The sequence below is a fragment of the Mastacembelus armatus genome, chromosome 16 (assembly GCF_900324485.2).
Source record: "Mastacembelus armatus chromosome 16, fMasArm1.2, whole genome shotgun sequence".
Lineage (NCBI taxonomy): Eukaryota > Metazoa > Chordata > Actinopteri > Synbranchiformes > Mastacembelidae > Mastacembelus > Mastacembelus armatus.
Window position 1 is genome coordinate 15,361,060 of NC_046648.1, and position 10,029 is coordinate 15,371,088.

General features: G+C 38.8%; 1 protein-coding gene across 1 annotated transcript; it reads right to left on the reverse strand.

Moving 5' to 3' along the window:
• Positions 1–1,721: 1,721 nt before the first annotated feature.
• LOC113136737 (uncharacterized) lies at positions 1,722–9,218 on the reverse strand. The gene is made up of 11 exons (XM_026317773.1): positions 9,088–9,218; positions 8,605–8,683; positions 8,382–8,443; positions 7,761–7,782; positions 7,535–7,583; positions 7,252–7,390; positions 6,951–7,013; positions 3,936–4,129; positions 3,717–3,853; positions 2,043–2,161; positions 1,722–1,937 (listed from the first exon to the last, which is right to left on the reverse strand). Exons 2-11 carry the CDS (start codon positions 8,660–8,662, stop codon positions 1,722–1,724), a joined length of 1,059 nt encoding a protein of 352 aa, XP_026173558.1. The 5' UTR covers positions 8,663–8,683; positions 9,088–9,218.
• Between the last annotated feature and the right edge of the window lie 811 nt (positions 9,219–10,029).

A 10,029-nucleotide genomic window follows, 5' to 3' on the forward strand; every position in this document is an offset into this window, starting at 1 on the left:
CAGGTTCAGAGATGAGGCCGTTGACAAATGATGGAATTGAATTATCAACAATACTCAGGTCTCCTGAATCCAACCCAGAAATTATCATACAAGTAGCCGTGTCAGCGATGTCCTCATCTGGGGTAGTCGTTGTGCTGGACACATTAAGATTATTCCACTCCATCTTATTGTAAAAGGAGCACTTTATACCAAACAGTGAGCCTTCAGCTTCCCTGTGACAAAAACACCCACAAATTATTAGTTTTAACATCTAACTCTGCAGATTATAACATAGTCAAAATATTTCATTGTGTTCCAGAGAATACATAAACCTCACAAAAATCCTCTGTCCTGTTAAATTATATTTTCTATAAAACCATTTAAGGATCCACAATTATTTAGTTTTAACACTGGCATGAAAAAATCTTGGCATAAAAAAATCTTACTCTGAAAATACAGTATTTGTAGTTGGTTGAGACAAAGATAGAATTGGCTTTATATTATTTAAAAGCATGATGTTGTTATGTTGTGTGTGTGTTACAAAATTACAGTAACAACTTTAAGTACCTGTGTGGACATATCTTTGGTCCGAAACCTATATCCGTTTCCCCAGTCCTGTTGTGTGTATTACAAAATTACAGTAGTGTATTTATTTACTGTACAAACCTTAAAGCGGTTGTGTTAAGCTGTTCCATCTCGCTGGAGTTGAGACCACAGAAGATCTGGCCCAGAGCTGCTATCTCTGCAGCTCCCAGATGTTGTGCTGTCAGGTTGTTATATTTAGCAACAGCCTTCCACACTGGCCTTATCTATGGAGACAGGTCATTTTGATTAGTTGTTATCATGAGTATAAACAGTATAATTGTGATGAGTATTAAAGTTGTTTCTGTACTTCACCTTTGACTCATTCCAGTGACATTTGGAAATTTCGATCACAGTGTCAAGTGACAAAGGGAGAGTCTCCAGGTCTGAGTTGGAGAAGCCCTGAGTTATACATCCAATCTGCATCACTACAGTCTCAGTCATCTTTGACACTGGGCCAAAGGCCTATAAACACATGGACAACACATTCAAACAAATCAGGCTTCCTCAGATCAATAACTGATGAAAAGCAAACTGTTTTCCCCACCCCAGTTATTGTCATAGTCCCCATTTGCAGTGACCATCCTGTCAACCCCACCACTAAACGTGAAGAAATAAATTAACCAGAAATGTTAGACTGAAAATAACAAAGTGACTTTCTCCATCTATCACTACACCAGGACAGGTTTCTACTCCCTGGATCCAAAAGATCCAGGATGGGTGCCTCCACTGTACCTGAATTGCTTTTTTACTCAGCACGGCCAGTTGGTCTGCGTTATAGTCTGGTATGGCCCCGAGTGTTCCTACAGTAGCGACAAAGGTGTCATTTGTCATCATATCCAGCTGTGCAGTTGTCCAGCGGATGTTGTCCAATTCCACTTTTTCAGTCATATCCATAGGAAGTGCTTCAGCAATAATGCTGCCATTGTCAGTGTTGCTCATGTCGTTATAATCACTGTTATTGTCAGCTGAGAGAAAGGATACAGACGCCAGGGCACCAAGCCTGAGGAGATTCAAAGGTAACAATTCAGTGACTCCAGCCTTGAAATTTAAACAAACTATAAAGAGGTACACTCACGTACACACATCTGTGCTTTGTTTTGGTTTAGTTTGATAATGAATGTGAGTGAGACCGACAAGATGTGGAAATGTGAAAACCCTTAATTCATTTTGAAAATAAGTTGGGTAAGGCTTAATACACTCATGTACACAGATCCATTCATGACTACAAACTTGTCCACATGCTGTGCAAACTCATTCTTTCCATTGAAGCACTCCTGAATTCTCTGGAGAAATTTCTTGCCCAGGGTGGGGTTGATATTCGTTACCCTGCTCAAGATGGAATTGAATTGGCCTGATTGGAAGAATTCACACAGCTGGAGGACAATTTGAAGAGAAACAAACAAAAGAAACTGAAATTAAAGTCACATTTCTATTTGTATTTAAATTAGCTGTTGATCCTTCTTTGTTCACCTCCTCACCTTTTCCATGGGACAAGAGTCAACGTCCTCTGGTGTTAAATGGGACAGGTAAGGCCCCATAATGGTCAATGCTTCCAGGTTCAGCCATTGCAAGGAAGGTTTGCAGAGCTCTGGATGTTCTACAGAATAAGTGATGCTGTTGTAAGTGAAACTAGTATTTGATAGAAAAGAACCATGAAACAAGGCCACACCACAATTCAAGGTCAAAGTAACTAGGCTAACTAAATGACATTTTACATGGTTTGGCAGAGCTTTGCTGGAGTAAATGCTACAGTAGCATATACTTTAACACTAGGTCTTAGCTAGGTAGCGAGTTAGCTAATTTGCTAAAAAGCTAAGTCTCCTGTCCTATGGTGACATTTTTTTTTTGCCTTCAGAGGCCAGTGTGACTGCTGCTGTACTATGACACAGGGAAAGTGCCAAAATTCAGACTACTGGTTGTTATGAGGAGGGTGATGTCAGAAGCAGGAGCAGAACCCCAGTGCAGGACAGTCTTTATTATGCCTGGATCTACCAGGCTCAGTCGCAAACACAAAATCTCTGCCACTCGCTGTCAGGACAAACTAAAATTCGCCACTCAGCGACAGGACAGATATAAGTCTCTATCACTCGGCATTACGGGGAAACAAACGTTAATCCACCAGCCAGGAAAAAAGGAAAAGCAGAGGTCAAAATAGATACCTTCAGGTCAAAACTAATAGAAAACAGGTGTAACTCATCAACACTAATATGTGAAGCTACCTGGATGTACACAGGCGATAAAGGAAATACCGAACCCAAAATAAAAGTCCACTACCAGAAGTCCAAAACCTTCAAACCATAACAGTGGGAAATCACAGGAGCCTATATCAATGTCAAGGCCTGCAACTGATTTGGTCACTGAGAAGCTGGCAGCAGTAAATGAAAAGCCACTCTCTGATCTCGGTAACCTGATGGATATGTAGCTAATGTTAGTCACTATCATCTCTAGGCTGGTTACTAGCATTCCTGGGCAAGGAGTGCTAGTCCAACTTATCCTACTCATGAATATAACATTACCTTTTTATAACATTGTAAATGAAAAGAAAGACTTCAGTATTGAAAAAATAACATAATCAATAATCAAATATTTTTTTCAGTATTAATATTTTTCAATGCCAAAGGTTTTTACAGTACAAATGCATTAATGCTAATGTGTTATTTTTCAGTGCCAAGGTGTAACTGGCACTGTTCTGGCTCCATACATTTCACCTCCCTGTAAAATTGATCATGGTGCATGATTTGCATGATTTCCCAGACTGGAGTCTCATTTAAATTTCTGGACAAACACATTTACAAGAAAACTTATTGTGGTTTGCAAATGTTTGTACTACAGTTTCCACACACAGCTGGAGTGTTGTTTGTGTGATTCAAACAATCCCCTACTGTAATATGCCTCCTATCACTCCTTGTTTCATTGTTTGTTGTAAAATGACACATTTTCATTTGTTTTGCATTATTTGCATTAGAGGCTGCCTTTCTCCTGTCAGCCTTGTGATCTTTTCTCTGATGTCTTGTGTTTGTTATTTTTTATCACGTTTGCTTTATTTTAGTTGTTGTGCACACAACTATCTTGCAAAACTTTGCAAAGACTACACACAACTAATATTTCCTACACATGAAGTATCTATCATATGAGTTTATCTCAATTCTTACTTGAATTTGAGTCAGATGATGGCCGCTGAGTAGTACAGTTGAAGTAGTTCTGACTGATCTGCTCTTTTGCCCAGTTTACCACATGAGCCCTTTGATTCTCAGGCAGAGGTTCATATACGTCCTGCAGCAACTTCATCCTAAAACCAACAATATTTTTACATTTAGAGAAAATGTTGCTGAAAGACACTGGAGGAAATAATAGCATCAAAATACACTCACATCTTTTTCAGGTGTTGGGACTCTACTCTGGTAGGGAGTGCTATTCTTGATGATGGCATCTCCTGGAGTGCAGGTCTGGCGGCCCACAGCAGTGTGTCATAGTCGTCTAAAGCCACATTATTTTCATCCTGTGTGGTCAAAATTGTCCAGGATAGAGGGGCCACAAATGCTTTCATGTAACATGCAGATGAATCCTGAAGGGAATAAGATAATTAGCATGTATGATGTGAGGATTTTACAACAGAGCAAATGGTCACTAACTTAAACCAATGTGGGGGCTGAATGTTTGCTTGACCCTTTCATGGTATGTGGTTCTGTCTGTTTTATTGGTTTAGTATTTTAGGGTAGAGGGTTGTAAATAACTGCCAACAATTTGTTTCTTTGATGGTAAGAAGACTGAAGATAGTACCTGAACAAACGTGGAGTCTGTTCAAGATTAGTCCACCCCTTTCTTGTCAAAATGTATATAAACTGGTCTTTTAACACAGACGGGAGAGGACTTCTGCAAGGACGTCCTCTCCGGGCCTGTGATTAAACCTGAGATGATTCATCACACTTGTGGTTGTTTTCTGAGAATTAGCAACTCTCAAACTTAAAGAAATTTCTACCACAATTTGGCGACGAGGATGGGATGGACAGGCCACTGACCGGCGCCTGTTCTGGACCGAAGGAACCACCGGTGGTAAAATTTAAAAATGAAGGGAAAGTTCCCGCTCCGACAAACGGAGGGCTGGAATCCCGCCTGAGGTCAGAACGGGTGGCGGACAGTGGATGCTCCATTCATTTAATAAGTGAGTACAGTGTTATGAATCATTTCTTGTGTATGTCTGTTAAGTGTTGATTTATGTTTTTGGTATGTTTTTGGTCTGCGTCAAAATGAAAAACCCTAGGTGTGTGTGTTTGGTAATCACGTGATCTTTGTAATCCCTCCTGGTAATGAGACCAGTGTGTCTGAGGGACAGACGCCAGATGATGAAAAAATAATCCTAAAAAACAAAGAAGAAGAAGAAAAAAAAAAAAAGAAACAACGAGAAAACCCCACTGGCTGAGGATTACAAAAGTAAGTCTTCCTTCGGGAAGCCATATGGTTTATTAAGGAAACGGACCCGTACGTGGAAAACATGAAAAAATTAAGACAGTACTGAAGAAGTAAGCTCTGATTGTTAATGAGAAGTTCGATAATGTTGTTAATGTGAACTAAGCTGTTAAATGAGAAGTAAGCTATTGTTAATGAGAAGTACGCTATTGTCTATGAGGAGTAAGATGTTATTGTCTATAAGAAGTGAGATATTATTATTGATAAGAACCACCTTAGAATTTGTCCCATATCATGAACTGGGCATATGAATGAGGTGATAATGTCATAAGCTTTGTGGTGACTCCTTCAGTGTCTTGTATGCACAATGTGTGTACAATAAGGGGACGTTGCTCGGAACGAAAGTGTCATACAAACTACCTGGCTGAAGGAAGTTACCCAAAGTTAGTGTTTGCATGATAAGATCTGACCATACGATGAGATGGGAAGATCAGTGTGAATGAGAACTATTGTGTGTGTGTTATAAGCCCAATGAAAGTGTAAGCACCAGCCCCAGTGCTAAATGATGGTAGATAAATGGGTTAAAATGTGGTTATAGAATGTTGTTGAGAAGGAGAAGAGGAAGTGAAAGAAGGAAAACAAAGAAGGAAGAAATAAATTGGCACTCTTTTCAAGAGTGAGAAAGGGAGGCAGAAATAGAAGTAAGAAAAAATCTGCTGCAGAATTAAGGGTAAAAGTAAAAAAGTGATGTTGAGGAGAATAAGAAGGTAAAATAGAAATGTAGGGTGAGAAAGTAGAAGTTATGTTTTGAAGGTTCGTCAAACTCCGATGGGGACACATCAGACCCACAACACGGCACCAGTGGGATCACAACAATTCACCGCTGTGCGGACTGCAGTTCCTCTCAGAGTCTGCTGGTTTGAGATTCATGATACTAGACAAAAGGGGGGTGAGTCACCAGCTGATTATTGCACCCGCATGGTAACTGTATTCGCTGCACACTCCGGATAATGCGGCATACAGTCACCTGTGGAAAACTGCATTAATAAATGTCTCAACCTGGCCCAAGGAGCTGCGTCATGATGTCATGTGTCAGCTGGGAAACTGAGACTTTGCCAAATGTATGTAGGACACATGTCTTACACGCAGAAAGGAACCGAGAGGAGTCAGACATGGACCGGGTAAAGGAATAAAATTCTCCGCTCACCAGCAGGAAACTACACAACCTCGCAGAAGGAGCCTGCGATCTCGACAGAACAACACAAGGAGACGTTAGAGGAATCAAGGATTTGGGCAGAATCAGCTTCAAAGAGAACAGTTTCACACTTTAAAGGACATGGACACATATCCTATAACTGAATCAACAAAGACTGATGAAATACAATTGAATGATTGGACCTCAGGAAACCCATATGATGACAGTGCTATAGAAATACCCTGACTAATAATGTAATGTAATGTGTTTTTTTCCTCTGATTGGTAATTATAATTGTGTTGACACTTTGTGTCAAAAGGGGGGAATGTGAGGATTTTACAACAAAGCAAATGGTCACTAACTTAAACCAATGTGGGGGCTGAATGTTTGCTTGACCCTTTCATGGTATGTGGTTCTGTCTGTTTTATTGGTTTAGTATTTTAGGGTAGAGGGTTGTAAATAACTGCCAACAATTTGTTTCTTTGATGGTAAGAAGACTGAAGATAGTACCTGAACAAACGTGGAGTCTGTTCAAGATTAGTCCACCCCTTTCTTGTCAAAATGTATATAAACTGGTCTTTTAACACAGACGGGAGAGGACTTCTGCAAGGACGTCCTCTCCGGGCCTGTGATTAAACCTGAGATGATTCATCACACTTGTGGTTGTTTTCTGAGAATTAGCAACTCTCAAACTTAAAGAAATTTCTACCACAATGATCAGACTACCAGACCGCTGCATAAATTCAGTGGATTATGTTTTTTATTATAATCTCAGTATACTGACAGAGGAGTTCCTCATCAGCCTGATGATGTTTGGCAGATTGGTGCAATTCCACATCTTGTTTGGCTGAAAAGAGTAAGAAGACAAGTCTTGTGTGTAAGTCAGGGCAGGTGTGGCATTCTAACAAATACAAATTTAAAAATAAACAATCACTAAGATCAGTTTTGATTCTTCAGAGACTCAGTGGCTAACTTGTTACCCTTCGTAAGAAATAACCATAACAGATTACACTTTTCAGTCACTGTTGTTGATGTGAGCAAATCTTGTAGTGACTGACTGTGTGGATAACTCTGTGTGTTCACACCATTTTATTAGAGTCATCCATAGGGACTGAGTTAAGGGAGCCTATCTTTGTGTCTGAAGCGACTACATTCAGGACATCAAGAAAAGTGGATAAGAAGGTATTGGATGGGTGAGCAGTTCTGTCCTCCACAGGCAAATCACTAAAAGACAAATGAGAGAAGAAACAAGAGCTGGTGAGTGGAAATGGTTTTAAAATCCACATGTTGCATTTTCTTGATACGCGGTAGCCTTTGGTTATCAAAGTCATTAGAGGGAGATGAATGTCTTACTCAGGAGCTTCTTACCTGTTATTGAAGACAGTGTTCAGCAGCATCATGTCAGGCAGCTGGTATCCTGTATCACAGCCAACCAGATTTATTTACTTATTTATTTATCCAGAACTATTGCTTAATATTAATTGTGACTTGTGTTAAAGATGGTATTATATCATGCAAACACACACTCATGTAATATTTAGACAGAACACACACACATCTACTTTAAATCAATGTGTCATGAGATTTTTCTTACCCTTATTCTGGCACTGCATCATCTGATGAAATGGGACAAACATATTAAGTACGTGTTTAAAATCTGTACATGGTAAGAACAAATTAAAGCAAAATACTGGATCTCTACATTGTTTCTCTTGTTATATATAGAGTTTAACACAAACATGATATTCTTGAGTGTCAGGTTACAACAAAGTCACCAGTTCAACAAAATGGAAATTTAAAAAAAATTCCGACTGTGATGCTGAGCAAAATTTTTTAAAGATAATACCAAATATTCCCCACACCTCACACACAGAAAATGCTCCCAACCAACAAAATCTCAAGACAATGTTATTAAAATTTTCATAAAATATAACATAATAAAACATCCAGTTAACATTTTAAATTCAATTAAAAAAATGTAAGTAAAAAGAGGTACACTTTTTTGCATAACGTATCCAATAATTATTTCTTATTACTCCCTGGAATTATTGTTTTCTTACATCATGACTATATGGCAAAAGTTTAATGAGTTAGCTATCACAGAAAAAAAGATACAATAAAACTGGCACAGTATTTGGCCCAAAATCTGTATATATCAAAAATAATTGTATTGCAATTTTTGTCAAAGCTAATAGGTGTTTAGGAGATTACATACCAGTTTTTTGGCAGTGTACTTGAAGTCAGGTATCGTCCCAGGTATCATTTCTAGGGGCTTGGCTGAGCAGATGTAGTAATACATATTTATGAACTGACATACATATATTGTTATTAGACATAAACATTGTATGCTCATGCAACCATGGACACAAGAAGTCAGATTTAAAACACTTTTTGCAACTCATAAGCAGACATGCTGCATGTGCAAAACTGCTGCTTACCCGAGGCTGAACTGGCCACAATGAGTAGAAAGAAAACTGTTCCTCCCTTTGGAGCCATGGAGTAAAGACTGCCTGCCTGCTGAACATGATATAATTCAGAGAGTATATTACTATCAGCATATATTACAAGTTTGTGTCTTTTGCCTTTATTAATTTGCATCACATAAAAGTAGTAGATTGTGTAGGTTTGAATTCCTCATTGTCCCTCAAGCATTCGCAAGCATTTTGTTTGCTTTCCATTTATTTGAATTCTCATTTAAATGTGACTTAATAATAGGTTAACATTACATGACAGGTATCCATTATTTACAAAGAATTGTTCATTAAAACATCCGAAATAGTTACTATATTTATCATGACTTCTCAATGTGGTAACGTTTAAACATAATTAGATGAAACAAAAAGTTTAAAAAATCAAAAAGACTAAATAGAAGACAATTGACTTGTTTAGAGAAAAACATAACTGATATCTGTTTTACTTACAGATTTTGTCTCCTGCCTTGTAGACTTTAAACACAATCCAATTAAAACAGGATGCAGACAAGTAAGGATGTTCTTGTTTTCTCTTTGCCTTTGTGTTTGATGTGAACGTGATGAGTGACTACCTCCTCTCAACTGAGTCTAAGCAGGTGCATCTCTCTCTATGAGAGAGAGGAGAGAGAGAGAGAAAATGAGCTTATGAATTATTTTAGACGCCCATTTTAACTGAGTACTGTAATAAACTGAGTAATGTAATGAAACCCATTATTGTTATACAGAGGTGAGATAAACAAACAAACATAGTTGTTGAAGGATTCTCATTATTTGTAAAACAATTAGGGCTTGCTCAGTGGTATCAGTGGAAGACCTCCAGCTAAATAAGAGTAAGACCTAGCAGGTGGTGGTGGTGAATTTTCACAGGAATAAATATGCCGAGACAGAACATGGAATGAATATAGACAATGTGCAGACATATAAAATACCACTTGGATACCGACATAATGAAGTGGACTGGACAGACAACATCACCATCATTGATGAGGAAACAAAGATCCTTTGGATTGTGCAGAACACTCCGCAAACTCATCAGCCATTTTTATATAGTGTCTGCTGGGCCAGTTGTATCACAGCAGCAGACAGAAAGAGACTAGACAAATTGATCAAAAAGATTATGTCTATTATGGGCTGCACTCTGGACTCAGAGTAGGATGTTGGGGAAGAGAATGAAGATTAAACTTCAGCCATCATGAACAACACCTCCCACCTGTGCAGGACGCCTTGTCTCCTCAGAGCTGCACCTTTATAAACAGGCTCCTATATCCATGGATTGTGAAGGAGCTACTGCAGGTCCTTTGGCTCTACTGCCATCACACTCTGCAACTGTCACTATATTAGTGATTGTATGACTGTAGCCAACTACAGACTCACTGTGTTTACGTTCTCAAG

What these genes read in the sequence shown, in the direction of transcription:
- LOC113136737 (XM_026317773.1), bottom strand. Translation starts at nt 8,662, where the DNA reads ATGGCTCCAAAGGGAGGAACAGTTTTCTTTCTACTCATTGTGGCCAGT. An exon ending in GGCTGATGAGGAACTCCTCT is followed by an intron (nt 4,130 to 6,950) that starts GTCAGTATACTG and finishes TATTCCCTTCAG; the next exon opens with GATTCATCTGCATGTTACAT. An exon ending in ACTCTTGTCCCATGGAAAAG is followed by an intron (nt 1,938 to 2,042) that starts GTGAGGAGGTGA and finishes ATTGTCCTCCAG; the next exon opens with CTGTGTGAATTCTTCCAATC.